Genomic DNA, 17,729 nt, shown 5'->3' with positions numbered 1-17,729 from the left:
TGTTGCAGTGTGGACCAAACAGTGGCTGTGAGATGGACTGTGAAGCCAACAGTGATGTAAGATGAGTCATTTCATGTCATTTTGAATCCGCTGCGTTTGTTCGGTGAAGTATTGTACCGTGTTTGCTCTGTTTCTTTTTACATTTGTAGCAGTCGTCTCGTCCAAACATTCATCTGATCTTCTCTTGGCAGGATCTCCTGTGTTATTTGATAGATGATGGCGGATTCCTGATCATGTCAAATCAGAAAGATGACTGGAACAAGGTGACATTAATAGTTAATTCCTAATTAATAACTAGGAATTAGCTAATTAGTAATTAGTAATAATAATTATATATATATATATATATAAATAATTATGTAATAATTATATTTTTATACAAATATTTTAAATATAACATAAATATTTTATAAAAATATAATTAAAAAATTGTATAATTATTACTAATAGTGACAGAGGAAGATGCAGAGGACAGGAAGAAATGGAAACGGATGATCCACTGTGGCGACCCCTAATGGGAACAGCCGAAAGTAGTAGTAGTAGTAGTTGTAATAGAATAATTAGTAATAATAATAATTCATTAGTAATCATTAATTAGCCAATAGAGTTGATATTAATTATTAATAATATTAATATTTTTAATTAATAGCTAATAGAAGGTCCTGGGGTCGTCCCGGGTCGTCCTCTGTGTGGAGTTTACATGTTCTCCCCGTGTCTGTGTGGGTTTCCTCCGGTTGCTCTGGTTTCCTCCCACAGTCCAAAGACATGTAGGTCAGGTGAATCGGCCGTACTAAATTGTCCCTAGGTGTGAATGTGTCAGCCCTGTGATGGACTGGTGGCCTGTCCAGGGTGTCTCCCCGCCTGCCGCCCGGTGACTGCTGAAATAGACTCCGGCATCCCGCGACCCTGAGAGCAGGATAAGCGGTTTGGAAAATTAATGAATGAATGTTTTTGAGAGTCACTGCACACAGCTAAAGCAATGTTTCCCTGCCCTCCAAAGGCGGGCATGTTCTTCAGCGATGTGGAGCCCTACCTGATGTATGCCTTGTACAACAACTCCTTCTACAATCGCAAGCAGTCTTTTGACTACCAGTCTGTGTGTGATCCCATACCCAGCAGCAACACCGGGGCTGCACCCAGAGGAGCGTTTGTGGTAAGACCATCACAATCATTCCTGGAATGGATTCAATGGACAAATGGATGGATGGCAGTCATTTATTGAGTTGTACTCACATGGGAATTTGCTTCATATTTTTTCCCATCACTTCTCCGTGTCTACAGCCCTCCATTGCAGACTTTGTGAACCTGGCTTGGTGGACATCGGCAGCGGCATGGTAAAGGAACTCCATTTGTCATACAGTAAATAGTGACGACTGAAGCAGCATACTTCTTGCTATAAATAGTGCAGTAAATAGTGAAGTGAAGCAGCATACTTCCTGCTATAAATGGTGCAGTAAATAGTGAAGTGAAGCAGCATACTTCCTGCTATAAATAGTGCAGTAAATAGTGACGACTGAAGCAGCATACTTCTTGCTATTAAGTTTCCTTACATGACGCATCAGTTCAGTCATCATATGTGAACTGATGATGGATTCACTGTGTGATTCTCTCCCAGGTCCTTGTTCCAGCAGCTCATATATGGGATGACCTACCACAGCTGGTTCATCACAGGTGCATATACATGTTTCACTGAATTATGGCTGAATGTCTGCATGCATGCATTTTAAGTCCAGGGAACATTGATTTAACTTCCAATAATGTAAATCTACCCTACACTGCACTCACAAATTATAGAAGCGTGAATATAAAGTAAGTTCCTATGACTGATGTCCTTGGCTACAAATACACTCACCATATCGATACAGCCAGTTGTATCCCTGCAAAAATATGTATACAAAATGCACAGAGATGGAGCGGCAGCACAGATAAAGTGATCCAAGAACAACGGAAACAGCCACCGGAATTAAAGAATAGTTGCAGCCGTCATCGGGTTATGTGTTGGCATAGATATAATCTGTGATCTTTTCTGTCTGTGTGCATTTACAATTCTGTAGATGAGGTGGAGGCAGACGGGATGGACTCCAGGGAAAGGAGCTGTGTGATGATCCAGACCCAGTTTTACTTCAGTGATATCAGCAGCTCCTACAACGTCCTGCAAGACTGTGGCAACTGCTCCAGGTCTGCTTACATTAGAAAATACACACACACACACACACACACACACACACACACACAGTGTGGAAGAGGCTGTATTAGCTGTACTGCCGTGCCAGAGCTTGCTGATGATCCAGTGGTATATAACAGTAAATGAAGTGGTGATATCGTAGGCTAAATGAGGCTTACAGGACTGCCCCGTGAAGTGAGCGGCTCCATTAGCGAATGAGCTTGTGACGTAAGAGGGTGGAGGCGGGGGGCGACTTGTTGACAAAGTCACATCTTTCTGCAGGCTGATTCACGCCAAGAGGATAAACAACACCAACCTGCTGTTTGTGGTGGCGGAGAAGATGCCCTGCAACACGTGTGAGATAGAGAAGCTGTCCCAGGAGGAGGAGGAGTGTATCCTTTCTCCAAACGCATGTCAGCCTGCAGGGAAGCCACTTCCCTATGCTCCGTCTCCTTTAGGTTGAAAACTTTGGCAACTTTAAAAAAAAAAAAATTTCACTTCAAGGTTGTTGTTATCCACGGTGTGAGTTATTATTAGTTGTTAACTTTTACAAGATGGAGCAGCTCTTGGCTGTAAAGTGAAGTCATCACAGAGAATGGATGAGGCCAGTTCAAGTGAATATAATTCTCTTTGACTGCGTGGTTTTCAGACAAGGACGATAACCCCTGTAAAGACATGAGCATGGCTCGGTATCGAAAAGGGCCCTCCACCTGCTTTGACAATAATCGTGCTGTAAGACTCACACACACACACCCCAACAGGCACAAACATTCAAATAAATGCAAATTGAGTGTTTCAACAGTTACTCCCTTGGCAAGTTATGAAATGGAAACCACAGCTAATACGCATGTCCATCAAATATATAATAATAATAATAATAACAAGAAAAAATTATTAATAAAGTATGAAGCGATACTGGCAAACTCGAATTAACATCAGATTTATTTTGTACATAATCTAACAGTAGCCTACATTTCTAACAGTAAAATTGGTGTCTGGATCAGAATTGCTCCATAAACAGGCGTCCAGGTAGTGTAGTGGTCTATTCCGCTGCCTACCAACATGGGGATCGCCGGTTCAAATCCCTGTGTTACCTCCGGCTTGGTCGGGCGCCCCTACAGACACAATTGGCCGTGTCTGCAGGTGGGAAGCCGGATGTGGGTATGTGTCCTGATCGCGGCACTAGCACCCCCTCTGGTCGGTCGGGGCGCCTGTTCGGGGGGGAGGGACTGGGGGGAATAGCGTGACCCTCCCACGTGCTACGTCTCCCCTGGTGAAACTCCTCACTGTCAGGTGAAAAGAAGTGGCTGGCGACTCCACATGTATTGGAGGAGACTTGTGGTAGTCTGCAGCCCTCCCGGATCGGCAGAGGGGGCGGAGCAGTGACCACGACGGCTCGGAAGAGTGGGGTAATTGGCCAAGTACAATTGGGAAGAAAAGGGGGGGGGTACCCCATCCCCCCCCCCCGACATGCTGAGAGAGAGTAGTGTTGGGGGTGCAGAAAAACATGTATTTCGCCCATTTTCTTACCAATGAGCATTATAACATTAATTTCAAAACCGTAAACTCTTTAATGACTTAACAACAAAATATATATTTTAGATGCTCTGTCTCAAACATTTTTGGAGGGAGGGTTCTAACTCCCCAAAGGGTTGTGAGTGAGCTGAACGCCAAATTCAGGAGGTTATTTCACATGTACAAAATAAAGCATCAAGAGCACCACAGACGTGTCGACGCTCGGAAAAAGCAAAGGAGTCCATGACTGTCAGTGTGTTATTAAAAACTGACGTTCTCTCCCCTCTGCAGGAGAACACGTCCGACTGTGGACGGGGCCACTCCCTCCGCCCCTCCTTCTACGCCCTGCTGGCCCTTCAGCTGCTTCTGCTCTACCCGGTCGCCAGTCCACATATTTTGTCTCTGCTACCTTAAATCCTCACTCCCCTCACATCCTCCTCACATCCCTACCGAGCTTCTCCCCCCCACCCCATCCTAACCCCCACCCCAACCCCAGCCTTCCCACACCTTAACACCCCCATGTCCTGTTCCTGCTATAGTCATAGGTAATAACAGGACTTCCCATCGTGGCAAGTTGGAAGCCCTGAGTACTGCACCGCCCAGTTCGCTTCAGCTCTCGTTGCTTAGTGATTAACTGTCGGACGTTTGCGTCCTCAGCCAATTTACTTCATCTGTGGGAAGAGCAGGTGGCGCCGGACCACCTGGATCATCAGAGGCGATGTCAGAAAAGAAAGTGGAAGAAAAAAAAAGTTCAACCCTGCCATCTCCACCCCCCCGTCCAGAGAAGGAGAGGAGAGGAAGGGTAGCTCTACTTGTGGCAGACCTCCTACCACACATGGACCGGAGAGTCGAGGTGGGGTGGGGGGGGGGTGGACCGTCCACCTTTTGCCTCTGTACGTCAGACAGATGGTGAGACTCGGGCTCCTTTCCCGCTCCTCCATCGCAGAGTTTCGCCGCTCTGTCGTTTGCCTCTCCCGCGGGGGGGTGTTACGGACCATTCAGCTAGTTATAGATACCATAAAGAGAATACGATGGGGGGGGGGGGCTTTCAAATGTACAAAACGTCAAGTGTAAACTGCTGATGTGACGCGGACTCAAAAACATTTAGGTTATTGTTTGAAAAAAAAAGCCGTTAGCGATCGCCCAATGGTACGTCAGTTACTTTATGCACTATATCTACTTCTTGCCAAAATGAGATAAACTTTCATGTGGTCTTATTTTTATAGCCAAATCACTTAGAGGAAAACAGGCTTCTGGTTTAGAGTAAATTCAACTGCAGGCGGTGGAGATCGAGTCTGAGCCGAATACTGGTTCACTTTGTACGGCCATGGTTTTGAGTCCGAGATGGAAGCCTGTCAGAAAATGTCCTGTTAGGTTTATTGGGAACACGGCAGTAATCTCTCCTGTCGTACGTTTCCCCTGTTTTATCTGATTTTTTGATATAAGTGCTGTCCGGCCTGCACTCTCGAGGAAGCATGGCGAGGACCCGTGGCACCGCTGTTAGATGTGAACCAGTATTCGCTCACTGCACATTTGGATGAGGGTTTTCAGCGGTGGGTGGTAGGTCTCCTCCTCGATGCTCAGCGGGCCATCCTGACCTCCGGTCTGGACTCGGTGGATAAACCCTCGCGCGCTCTCTCTCTCTCATGTGAAACTTCACCCCGTGCGACCATCCCCCTCCCCCCGCGGTGACCTCCACTAACGTCCCCTCATCACGACTTGTATGTGCGGTCCTTCTGTAGTCACAACGGACGCGCCGGTTACGTATCTCTGCCTCATGATCGTCTCATAAGTAGTTTCAGGCGGGTTTCGGCCGACTTCTAGCTTGTATTACCTTCGACTGATGCTGTTCTAACTAACTTCAGACCATTCGCTGCTGGGGGATAGGGGGCTTTACATTTTTTTCCGACAAAACAAAAGTGCAGCAGAGGCCACTAAATATGGTGATCACGTTGCGGTCTGGGTGTAATCTGTTATAGTATACGTCATTTGATCAATATGAGGTGAAATGTCATTTAGACTCCCATGTTTAGGAGCCGCTCTCTTGTTTCATAGTGCCTTGATGCACTTTGTTTTGGAAAGGCGTCGGCTGTGTCCAGTAGAGCTGCTGTACAGTACCTTTATAGAGCAGCCGTCGGACCAGCTTTGGGTGACGCGGGATCCCGCTGCAGCTGACCCGCCGGCTATAGACGGAGCTTCACACCGAGCCGCCCGACCGGCTCCGGCTTTTAACGTAGTCGCCTACTTAGCTGTGGTCGCCTGTGCCACTCCAGAGCTACATGACTGCCACCATTATGGAGTTACTCTACCGTTCCTTTACGAAGCCATGTATACAGCTATGGCGCACTATCAGTATACAGCGACTCCTCTGGCCGTAGAGCGTTTGTAGGGCCAACCAACCGCTATAGCTGCGTTTCTGCCTGAGTCGTACGCGTGTTTGTGTTTGCGTGTGTATGGATGTACGTTCGTTTGCGTTGAGCCCTCACAGGGAGCGTCTTTTACCGGAGCGGCACGTCGCGGAGGGGCGGCTGCAGCTGCGCGGCTGTTACCCGCTGTCCTATATTGCAACGGGCCAAGTGTTACGGAGAAGAAGGGAAGGGGAAAAAAAGAAGGGATTTTCCGAAAACGTTGGGAAAAAAATAAAATCGACCCATCTTTAATAATCGATCAGCTTGCTTCGTGACATTCCTGAGCAAGGCGTACGCCCCCTTTACACACCCGAGGTGTCCGAAAGAATGTCGGCGTTTTAGTCACGAAGCCTCTTTAATTAAATGCCTTATAGTGTTTCACAGTGCGGAGCGCCAACTCCGTCGTTTCCTCTCACACGCGCACTCTCTTCTTCCTCGTCCTATCTCTGTTATGTGCACGCACACGCACGCACGCGTCTAAAGCGCTCCCGGTATATGAGCTCTTCCGGGCTTGTGGTGTTCCCGGGTTGATGATGTGGCGAGCTGTAGTTCTGACGTCTTGGGACCGCCACTTCTTCATTACTGCCTGTTTGAGCGACGCTTAAAGAGCGGGGGTGGGGGGGGGGTAAATTAAAAAGCCTCTGTCCTTGATTTTGCCCCCCCCCCAGCCTCGGCGTGTTTCTCAGGTGGGCAGTGTCCCACTACAGTCTTACGTTTTAAGTACACATTCTGGCAAGACAAACATGCTGGCATAGTAGCTGCAGCACACGCACACACAAAAAATGTGGCTTGAAAAAAATAAAAAAAGTTCATTTATAAGAGACGGTTAACCGAGCTGACATTGAGGATCAGCGGTTGCGATTGACGTCTTGCAGTATTTCTCGTGGGGCAGTCATTTAATGCCCGATGCAGCCCTGCTGTGCTCTATCCTGGCATGGGCTTGTCTCTGTCCTGTGCCATTCAGTCTCTCTGTCCATCCCTATTCCCACTGTCTGTTAAGGAATGCTAAAGTTGCCTGTGGAAATGTACCCCCTGTGACTTCCTCTCTTATCCTGGCTCTGCACATTTACATATACAGTATCACACACACGCATGTTTATAGGCCCATGCACACATATGGATGCCTGCACCAACACTTGATGCACAACGCACATATAAGGGGGTGGGGGGGTTAGTACTAGCCAGAAGAAAGCCAAGGACTTGCCGGGCATTTATTTCGAGTGTGATGAACCCCGAAGGGTGTCAGAGGCAAGCTCAGGGAGTGGGTCTCCACAGAGCAGCACGGGACCGTGTCAAACAGAAGGCCGGAGAGGAATCACAGTGGCGTCCATGTGTGTGTCCCAACAGGAAGCACCAAAGTGATCTGAGGGGGCACACGTCTGTTTTTGTTTTTTTTTCTTGTGGTTTGAGAATTTTACTTTTGCCAAAAAAAAAAAAGGGGGAAAAAAGAAAAATGGGATGGCTTTGGATGAGAGGGAGGGGGGGGTCTGCTTTTTAGGACCAGCCCTAAAAAAGAAAAAAAGCCGGAGGGGGTGTGTCCCCCCCCCCCCATTTCCTCCCGACTCCCTGACCCGGGCCGTCTCTGTGGGGAAGCGTCTCTGTGGGGAAGACACGTGTGTATGTGATTCTGTAGTCTGTAGTCTGGTGCTATGTGACCATGTTTGACAAATGTGTGGAGAAAAAAAAGCAACCACAAAAAAATAAGATCAGTCTAATTTCAAGTGAAGTTAAAAAATAAAAAAAACGGAGAGAAAAAAAAGGAGTACAGCACTGCTGATAAGTCTGAAATCTGAAGTCAAATGTTTGTTTTTTTTTATTGTTATCATTATTTTTGGTCATTTCTTGTGTGTGTGTGAGTATGAATGTTTGTGTGCGTGGAAGATTAAAGCTCCTTCTTTTTGGGCATTGGTCAATGTCGCTCCATTCTTTTGTACAGATGAAGCTAAAAAAAAGAAAAGAAAAAAAGAAGAGGGCAAAATTTGTAAAATATTGTGTCTGTGACTCCTTGTAAAATATTTTCAAATTGTTTATTACAGAGAATCAGTTATTAAATAATGTTCATATTTTTCACTTCATTTCAGCGTGAAGTGTTTTCATTTGCCGTTTGATGAGACAGACGTCGCTGTGCTTTATCAAGTATGGGAATAATACAAAGTACTGAAGGATGTAACCCGTTTTGATAAGATGATTAAACGAGGAAAGATTGGCCCCCTTTGGAAGAAAAAAATCCCAACCGTTTACAATAATACTAAAAAAAAAATCACATAAAATCACATCATACACTACTTTAAAACCTTCATGTTCTTCTCTCATCACCGTCAGAAGAAAACCAACATTCAAAAGAAGTGCAATTTTGCGGCCTGGCCAGGGTGTCTCGCCTCCTGCCGCCCAGTGGCTGCTGGGCCAGGCTCCAGCATCCCCGCCACCCTGACAGCAGGATAAGCGGTTCAGATCATGGATGAATGGATGCAATTTTGTCATGAACGACGCAAAAATTCAGAATTCCTCCACAAGTTTCGACGGTGCAGAGCGCCACCAAGTTGCTACTGAGTGGCGGTGCGATAGCGGCAATATGAGGGCAAGGTGTGTGAAATCTGCCTTTGCCCCCGGTAAGTGATAACGACGCGATTTAAACCCACCGAACTGCTTCACAGCGTGTCGAGGAAGCCGGTCAGGGCTTTGTGCCAAGCGGCGGGGTCGTTCAGGTAGCAGGCGTGTCCTGCCCCCTCCATCACCACCACCTTATGATTAGCCAGACCGCTCAAGTTGCTGAGGGACACCTCGCCCAGCTGTGTGTCCTGGTCACCGTACACGATCAGAGTGGGAGTCTGGAGGGGAAAGCAGGACACACACACACCCCTACATAATTACATGTGATACTACAGTTGCATGTTGGAGAAAAAAAAGTGGCATAGGTACAGCAAAACTCGCTTACGCTGGCGAGAGGGGCACTTAAAGAGCAATACGAAGTAGTGCCAAACCCCGTTGGTACACAGACGCACCTTCACGCTTTGGTACTGCTCTGCAGTGAACTTCTCAGTGCATATCGGCGCGACGGGGATGTAGGCCTGTATCAGTGCCTGGTGCTGGAGGAGGAAGGGAAGGGAGTACATGCCGCTGAGCGAGGGGCTGACCACCACCACTGGGCTGAGACCCAGCACCTCACACACCTCCTTGAGGAACCCTGCTGGGGCCAGTTCTCCCACCGCTGCCGGGGCCTGCGCCGAGGACGAGCCACCCAGACCTGAGGACGGTAAGAGCAAAAGGCGGATGAATACAAGCTTGTGGTGAGGGACGGGACCGTGCGCACGGTGCGGATGTTCGGTACAGACTAACCTGGGAGGTCGACGGCTACTGTGCGGCACCCCGCTTTGGCCAGTGTCTCCAGGGTGCCAATGGTGAGCCACTCCTTTGAGGAGAAACGGATGCCGTGAAGGAGCAGGACTGACCGCCGAACGTCCCCCGAGGCGGGTTCACTTTTTCGGTAAAAGAGCGGCGCTTCGATGGACTCCACGTTCAAAAGCCCCTCCGTAATGTGAACAGCTGACATCCTGAACAAGGAAAGGATGGGGGGATGTAAAACACAAGCTGGTTAACCCTGTAATCACAACACATCGTCATCATGTGACGTCATATGCAGGTGATGTACGCCTGTGATGCTTTATAGGAGAACCCGCTGAGGGCCAACGACATCCAAAGGTCACCCAAATCTCAGCTAATCTCAATTATTAGAGATTAAAACCCGTCACTGGAAACCGCTACTCGTCTTTCATGGTCCAATTTAAAGACACGAGAGTACTCTGAGATGCCTGGTATGATCAAGCCCGAGGGCCCATAACTTTTTTTTTTAATATAACTATAACGTCATCAACTAAAAATGTACACACTAATAGAATATTAAGTCAAAGTTTAATTTAAAGTACAAGCATCAGCCTATAACGTCGACCAAATGATGTGGAAGGGAGGTTGATGTGGCATCTGTGACGGAGGGGCTGTTGTGAAAGTTTACCTGACATGGATGGTTGAACACGCGTCGATTCAACCGCCTCTTTAGGCATCAAGCAAATTTCACTCTGAACCCACCGCCAACTTCCCCCAACCCCCACTTGTTAAAGAATAACATATCCATTTCATATATACATCGTATTGTCCCCCAAACGTCGAACAACTCGGAGAGCCGTGCGCGCCTTTTTCTTGAAGGCGTGTTAAAAAGGCATTTTTTTATTGAGCCATTTCTGCAGAGCTCCACCCTTACTGTGAAAAAGAGTAAATGAACACGTAGACAACAAACCCACATGCTAAACATGAGCCTTACAGACGTGCATCATGTCAGAGTACCAATACAGAGGTGTGTGGACCGTTATGGAGTAGTTTAAGTCTTGCAGCAGGGTTCGGGTTCTCTTCAGAGTGCTGAAGACAGCAAAATTAAACTTAATCAGCATACGACAGCGTTCAGAAACCATTTACATTAACAACTTTTGTAATAACGCTCACTTAATATGGAGGGGGCCCTTGGCCCTGTGGCGGTAATAACACCAAGGCAGAGGTGCAGCATAAATGTTTATTTCTTTCAATGTAGTACGTCCAATTATGGGTGAAAACATCAACTCTGAAAGCAAAAAAATGACAAGCAGCTCCTCTGAACACAGGTTTCCTAAACATCTGTGACAAGGTGCTAAAAGCCCTGAAAATATTAATTTTTTAACGGCAGCCTCGTCTTTTTCACTTACTAAAACAGCATTATCCATCCATTATCCGAACCACTTATCCTGCTCTCAGGGTCGCAGGGATGCTGGAGCCTATCCCTGCAAGTCATTGGGCGGCAGGCGGGGAGACACCCTGGACAGGCCGCCAAGCCATCACACAGGGCCCAAACACATTCATACCTAGGGACAATTTAGTACAGCCGATTCACCTGACCTACATGTTTTTGGACTGTGGGAGGAAACCAGAGCACCCTGAGGAAACCCACGCAGACACGGGGAGAACATGCAAACTCCACACAGACGACGACGACCCAGGACGACCCCCAAGGTTGGACTACCCCGGGGCTCGAACCCAGGACCTTCTTGCTGTGAGGCGACTGCGCTGACCACTGTGCCACCGTGCTGCCCTAAAACAGCACATGACAAAACAAAATTATCGAGACAATTTAGGATAAACCAGCCTGTATTGCAATTTTCAGAAGGTCATTTTGTTTTGTCATAAAACAGCATTATGACAAAACAAAATTATCTTCTGAAAATTGCATTACAGGGTGATTTATCCTAATGGTAAACTGAACTTTTTCACTTGACTAAACGGTGTTGGGCCGAACTAGTGTTTTCTCTAAACACGTCCCTGCACTTCTTGGGTTTCAGTGTCGTGATCTGTGACCCTGCTCTTCCATCTCTTGACAGCAGCTGGGAAAAAGGCTTTTACAAAATTAGCCCTTACAATACTTACCTTTGGTATGACTTTAGTTCTTGTACATTTGGTAACTGAACAAGGTCGAAAAGATTCCTCTTAAAATCGCGCATAATATGCGCCAGTGCCATCAGATTACACGTAGCGCCAGTTTGATGACTTCCAATATGCCTCACTGCTGTGTCCCCCTTTGTTTAAATCGATCAGAGAGTAAAACTGAGACCAAACTGTCTTTCTATCGCTTTCCTCCGAAAGACAAAGATAAGAAGAGGTGGCTGCAGTTAATACGGTAAGTTGCTATTGAAGAAATGCATTGAAAATCGAAGTTTGGCGCCGACTTTTGTGCTAAGTGCAGACTAGCTACCCTGCACTGCAGACTAGCTACTACCGGTAGCTACCCTCTTGTTACCGAAATCCACGTTACATACTAGACAGGTATTTAGATTTTTAGCTAATTCAACAAGCGATGATCAATATATGTGCTTTTCCATATGTTTTTCTGCTCAATAAGGCTTTAATCAGAGTGTAGTGGAGGGTAAACAAGCATCGGTTAGCCACTTATGTTGTTACTACTACAACCCTGTCTGTGAAGACATACAGTTACTGTAAGCAAGCATTATGTCAGCTACACACTCGGAAAACTGCATTATTCTATGCATTGTTAGCCCATGATTATCTAAAACGAGATGATGCATCTCAAGGGGATTATCATTAAAGAGACTTGGAGTAAATGCATGAATAAGCAGGGGTACATAACGTTAGATAGTCCAGGTGAATGTGCTGTTTCTGCCTGTTTTGTTACAGGAGTTTCACTTCTGACTTTTCCCATATAAATCAAACAATGAAACTTCATATCTACAAAAAATAATGTTTCTGTAGGGAGACTGACATCTAATTCCAAAGCCTTACTATGTAACCTTTCCTTTATGAAAAGGCTATGAAAAGGCTATAATATTTGCCCCCCCCCCCAAAAAAAAATCTGTATTGTATAGTATGTGAATACAATATAACTTGCCCAATCTGTATGGTAGACTGTTTGTATAATATCATTATACAATCTTTACAGTAGAGTATGTTAACACAATAGAAATTGTGTTTTAAATAATTGATGGTTAAAGTGGCATTCTTTAACTTTTTTTGATAAAAAATAAAGTTGATTTTGTTCACAATTTACCACTATCTTTCACTGAAGGAGGTAACAGAGGACTGATTTAGCCTATTTCCCATTCACAAATCCTTCACCATCTGTTACAATGCCCATGTTTGTGACTGTGTCTAACCAGACACAGACACAAAAATGGGCATTGTAGCAGATGCTGAAGATTTCATGAATGGGAAATAGGCTGAATTAGTACAGTGTTACCTCCTTCAGTGAAAGATAGTGGTAAATCTTGACCAAAATCAACTTTATTTTTTATCGAAAAAAGTTAAAGAACGCCACTTTAATTGTTCAAATCAGGGCAGACGATAAGTTACAATGCAGCTTCAAGTTTTCATTGCCAATCATTTCTAAATCTCTCATTCTTTTTTTTTTACAGGCGTGATGGCTTTACACCAAGCCCCTGCTCAAGGGTGTGCAGTTGGCATTTTCCAAATGGCAAAGCTGCTGGCCCATCACGTTTTGCTTGGAACGAGGGGAAGACTTTCCCAGGCCACCTCAGCCTTCCACACAAGAAGAGAAAAACAGTACCACTCCCTCCCAGTGGTGAAGAAGGGACAAATGAACTTGAATTACAAAATTCTGACATTGCAACCGCAGAGCCCCCTAGTACTTCAGACAACCCAACCGCAGAGACCCCTAGTACTTCAGACAACCCAACCGCAGACACCCCTAGTACTTCAGACAACCCAACCGCAGACACCCCTAGTACTTCAGACAACCCAACCGCAGACACCCCTAATACTTCAGACAACCCAACCGCAGACACCCCTGGTACTTCAGACAACCCAACCGCAGACACCCCTAGTACTTCAGACAACCCAACCGCAGACACCCCTAATACTTCAGACAACCCAACCGCAGACACCCCTAATACTTCAGACAACCCAACCGCAGACACCCCTAGTACTTCAGACAACCCAACCGCAGACACCCCTAGTACTTCAGACAACCCAACCGCAGACACCCCTAGTACTTCAGACAACCCAACCGCAGACACCCCTAATACTTCAGACAACCCAACCGCAGACACCCCTAATACTTCAGACAACCCAACCGCAGACACCCCTGGTACTTCAGACAACCCAACCGCAGACACCCCTAATACTTCAGACAACCCAACCGCAGACACCCCTAGTACTTCAGACAACCCAACCGCAGACACCCCTAATACTTCAGACAACCCAACCGCAGACACCCCTAATACTTCAGACAACCCAACCGCAGACACCCCTGGTACTTCAGACAACCCAACCGCAGACACCCCTAGTACTTCAGACAACCCAACCGCAGACACCCCTCGTACTTCAGACAACCCTTTTAACAGTGTTGCGCTGCTAGAGATAGAGGTTGACATGTTGAGAAGAGAGAATGAAAAATTGAAAAGAGAATTGGAGAAACAAAAACAGACCTTTTCCTTCAGCCAAATATCTTCCAATCGTGTCAAAGTAAAATATTTCACTGGCTTACCAGATGTTGCTACCGTCCTGGTTTTGGAAGCACTCTTATCTAAGTTTGAGCTACAATATCATTCGAATTGGACAGTCCAGTCTATGCCACAAGTCGATCAGTTGCTACTGACTTTGATGAAGCTCAAACTTAATTCTGGTCATGAAGACCTTGCAACCAGGTTTAATTGCAGTACCAGTCACAGTTACCAACATTTTTATCACCATTGTCAGTGCCCTGTATGACATTTTATATGTTGGTATGCTTGAGAACAACATCCCCTCCATAGAGAAGAACCAGGCATCGTTGCCAGAGTGTTTCCGTCCGTTTCCTAACTGTAGGATTGTGCTCGATTGCACAGAGTTAGCAGTCTCCAGGACAGAGAGGCTTGACAAACAGAATCATTTATGGAGCCAGTACAAAAAACGGACCACACACAAAGCCTTAATAGGTGTGGCTCCTAATGGAGTGATAACATTTGTCAGTGACTATTATGGTGGAAGTGCCTCAGACAAGGCTATTACATTAGATTCTGGAGTTCTCAATCATCTACGCCCAGGAGACATGGTGATGGCAGATAAAGGCTTCACAATCCGGGACATCTTGCCAGAAGGGGTTTCACTCAACATCCCGTCTTTCCTTGTTAATGGACAGTTCACACAAGAAGAAGTTAACAAAAACAAACTCATATCCAGTGCTAGGATCCATGTGGAGCGCTCCATTCAGAGGTTGAAATTGTTCAACATTTTGGACAATATCCCATATCAGTTCACTAAAAACATAAACAAAATACTGAAAGTGTGCATGTGTCTTACCAACCTACAAACACCAATTCTTCGAGAAATAGCATGAAATGACTTGAATAAATGTAAGCAGAATCAGATTCATGTATTTATACTTTTAATAAAGTAATACTGAATTAAGAACACTGCTTGATTTTTTTAATCAAAACACATTTGTAACAAAATGCATAGTGCAAAAACTAATGTCACTGTAAAATGTATAAAGTGCAAAACATCAACATTGGTAACAAAATGCATAGTGCAAAAACTACTGTCAACGTAAAGAAGAGGATCACCATATGATGAATACAACATTTAAATATGCAAATTTGCATATTTAAATGATAATGATGTACCGTGCATGTTCACATCATGTATACTTTACATTACTTAACCACTTATCCAACCCATATGGTTGGACAGAGTCCTTCAGGGCTCTAACTAAGTGTCTTGTGTTTTATGTTATTATGTTATGCTCTCCTCGAACCATCACCTTAACGTGGTGGAGAGGTTTGAGTGACCCCATGAATCCCGAGAGCTATGTTGTCTGTAGCCTTGCGCTACTGTAGGGTCACACATGGCAAACTGGTCTAGGAGGGAACAGACTAAGAATGGTTCAAGAGCTGTGAGGAGTTGTGCCCCACAGTCCTTAAATACGCACAAAGGTTTAAATTTGATTAATTTGATTAATTAAATTTAATTAAAACCCTTGGCAAACTCGTCTGAGGATGACTAAATGAATGCTGGGGTTCATGTGGTTAAGACCATTCTTCTAATATTACATGTTTCCAAACATTTTGGACAAAATAGAACATTTTACATCAAGGTGCCCAGATATTTCCTGGTGCCCAGCTGACCTGTATCCAACGTGGCCTATAACGTTAATAAGAAACAGATCGTAGCACACATGGTAGCCCTAAAATGGCTGTGATCTTACATGTAAGTCTATATTTCATTAATTCCTAATATGTATTTTAAATTCATTAAACCTTTACAGCGTTACAGTATGTACGATCATAGCCATTCTGGAGCTAGACACATGAAAAGCTAGCCTTGGATCCAAGAACGTCAGAGTTATTTTAACAAGTCAAACGTCGGAAAACAATTATCTACCGACAAAATAAAGCACTGGCAGTCTTTATCCAAGGCTTATGAATCGCCAGTAAACGTGGGATATAACATCAGAAGCCAGAATACCCAACATTACCAAGCTAACGCTAGCTAACCCTGTTAGCTCACTCACCTCAACCTGATAAACTTTCTGTTTCATGGAAGCCTGTACCTTGCCTTTTATAATGCCCCCTGAAACATTTACGTTCACAACTCTATCTGAATTGAAAGCATTGAGACCCTTTTTCACCCTGAGAGGTTCGTCTTTAAAAAAAGACGTTAATGTAAATATATTTACGGGCTCAGACATATTGTTTTGAGTGGAAAATAATGCAGTGAGATTCCCCAAGGCACTGGAAGTATAACTCCGCCCACACGTGACGTCGCGTCGTGCGTCGTGACGTCGTGCTTAAGAGCCGAATACCAATAAAGTTTTGGTCAAGTGAGTCAGCTGCAGACGCATGACGTAATACACGGAAGTGTTGAGTAACCGCACACGGGGGGCCAACTCGCTGCTCCATAAAAGTTTAGATAAATCCAGATCTGGACTTGTTTCTCTTTACCAGTGGCAGATCAGATCAGGCAGAAATACTGAAGGGATGAATGAACTTCATGTGTTACTCGGGGGGGGGGGGAAGCGATCTTGGTCATAAAGACGTCGTCGCTCGTTTTGTGTGTACGTTCACAACCGACGACATTTGGACGTCTAAAATAGTACACCTAGTTTTGAAAATGTGCCGTCCAAGCTCAAATAAAACAGATATGCCCCGATTAACGTCACTTACGTTTCACCGCATCGTCTCTCAAAATACGGCGAAACGGCCGCCAGCTACGGATTCGGAGGGGGCGTGTCCGGGTCCGGGCGCGGTGACGTCGCGAGCCTGCTTCGTTTTCAGCCGGCATACGGGCAAATGCAGGTTGTACGTAGCGTAAAGCAAACAAACACGAAAGCCGGTTAAAAAAAAGAAAGAAGAGGTAATAACCCAATTTCGTAATCACGGACTATAAACGGAACATTTTAACAAAAAGTCCCGCAAATGCGCATTTGAACCGATAGAGTTGTTTTGTTTTTGTTGACTCACCTGGTGTCGCAGCTTCTCATTACTGAAGGAGGCTGCAGTGAGTTCTTGTAACTGGTGTCAGTGCGCAGGAGAAACAAGTTCCTCACCACTTAAAAGATAAACCTAACTTCTCTGAGCCCCCATTGTCCGTGTAGACTTGCTATGTGGTTTGTTCATTTGTTTGGTTTTTGTTTTCGTTTTTTTTGTTTTTTTTTTGTTTTTTGCAGCTAATTAAGGAAATGTTTGCAGGATAATGTTACAACCCTCGGGGGGGGGGTCCATTAAATAAATCGAAAAGTACGGTTCATTTTCTCCCATTTACCTTTTGCAAGTCCAGCTAAAGCGAAATAAAAGTACACTTGTTTGTTTTCCCTTTAAAAAGGGGTTTAGTGAACGTGCACCGGCATAACCTTCTTCTCTGATGGGAGCGTCTGGTGTGAGGACCCTCTTCAGTCCACATTACAGCGCTGTGGTAGATCACACAGACCTCACACAGCCGCCACACCTCATAACTAAGACAGGGAGGTTAAAATAGAGAAGGCGTTCCTCACCTGGCAGGCCGTCAGAGATGTGTTAAAACAATGTGTCGTGAAAGAAGTTAAGGTATCCTGCTGCAGCCCTGACAACCGGAAAGCAGTTTCTCTTCTTACTGAGAGCTTTTACCCGGAAAAAAAT

At 45.4% G+C, this 17,729-nt stretch overlaps 2 protein-coding genes across 7 annotated transcripts in view; one reads left to right on the top strand and one right to left on the bottom strand.

Annotated features, from left to right (window-relative positions):
- The window catches only part of cacna2d2a (calcium channel, voltage-dependent, alpha 2/delta subunit 2a), a 238,121-nt gene extending 234,028 nt beyond the window's left edge, over positions 1-4,093 (top strand). Inside the window, exons 31-39 of the mRNA XM_056272768.1 lie at positions 9-56; positions 192-263; positions 1,001-1,153; positions 1,282-1,334; positions 1,616-1,671; positions 2,055-2,178; positions 2,447-2,556; positions 2,814-2,896; positions 3,971-4,093. Of these exons, the coding sequence (XP_056128743.1) occupies positions 9-56; positions 192-263; positions 1,001-1,153; positions 1,282-1,334; positions 1,616-1,671; positions 2,055-2,178; positions 2,447-2,556; positions 2,814-2,896; positions 3,971-4,093 (822 nt within the window). The remainder of the gene's footprint in view (positions 1-8; positions 57-191; positions 264-1,000; positions 1,154-1,281; positions 1,335-1,615; positions 1,672-2,054; positions 2,179-2,446; positions 2,557-2,813; positions 2,897-3,970) is intronic.
- abhd14b (abhydrolase domain containing 14B) lies at positions 1,547-17,710 on the bottom strand. Of its 6 annotated transcripts, none has more exons than XM_056272771.1 (5): positions 17,076-17,104; positions 9,424-9,638; positions 9,090-9,331; positions 8,727-8,915; positions 1,547-2,180 (listed from the first exon to the last, which is right to left on the bottom strand). In XM_056272771.1, the coding sequence occupies exons 1-4, from the start codon at positions 17,093-17,095 to the stop codon at positions 8,736-8,738; spliced, it is 657 nt and encodes a 218-aa protein (XP_056128746.1). In that variant the 5' UTR covers positions 17,096-17,104; the 3' UTR covers positions 1,547-2,180; positions 8,727-8,735. The 6 variants fall into 6 exon arrangements, with proteins under 6 accessions (XP_056128746.1, XP_056128745.1, XP_056128747.1 ...); XM_056272770.1 differs by lacking the exon at positions 1,547-2,180 and adding an exon at positions 6,781-8,029; XM_056272772.1 differs by lacking the exon at positions 1,547-2,180 and adding an exon at positions 8,101-8,514.
- Between the last annotated feature and the right edge of the window lie 19 nt (positions 17,711-17,729).

Source organism: Lampris incognitus, chromosome 2 (assembly GCF_029633865.1).
Source record: "Lampris incognitus isolate fLamInc1 chromosome 2, fLamInc1.hap2, whole genome shotgun sequence".
In the NCBI taxonomy this organism is placed as follows: Eukaryota; Metazoa; Chordata; class Actinopteri; order Lampriformes; family Lampridae; genus Lampris; species Lampris incognitus.
Note: the sequence above shows the minus strand (reverse complement) of the source record. Positions and strands in the feature narration are given on the sequence as shown.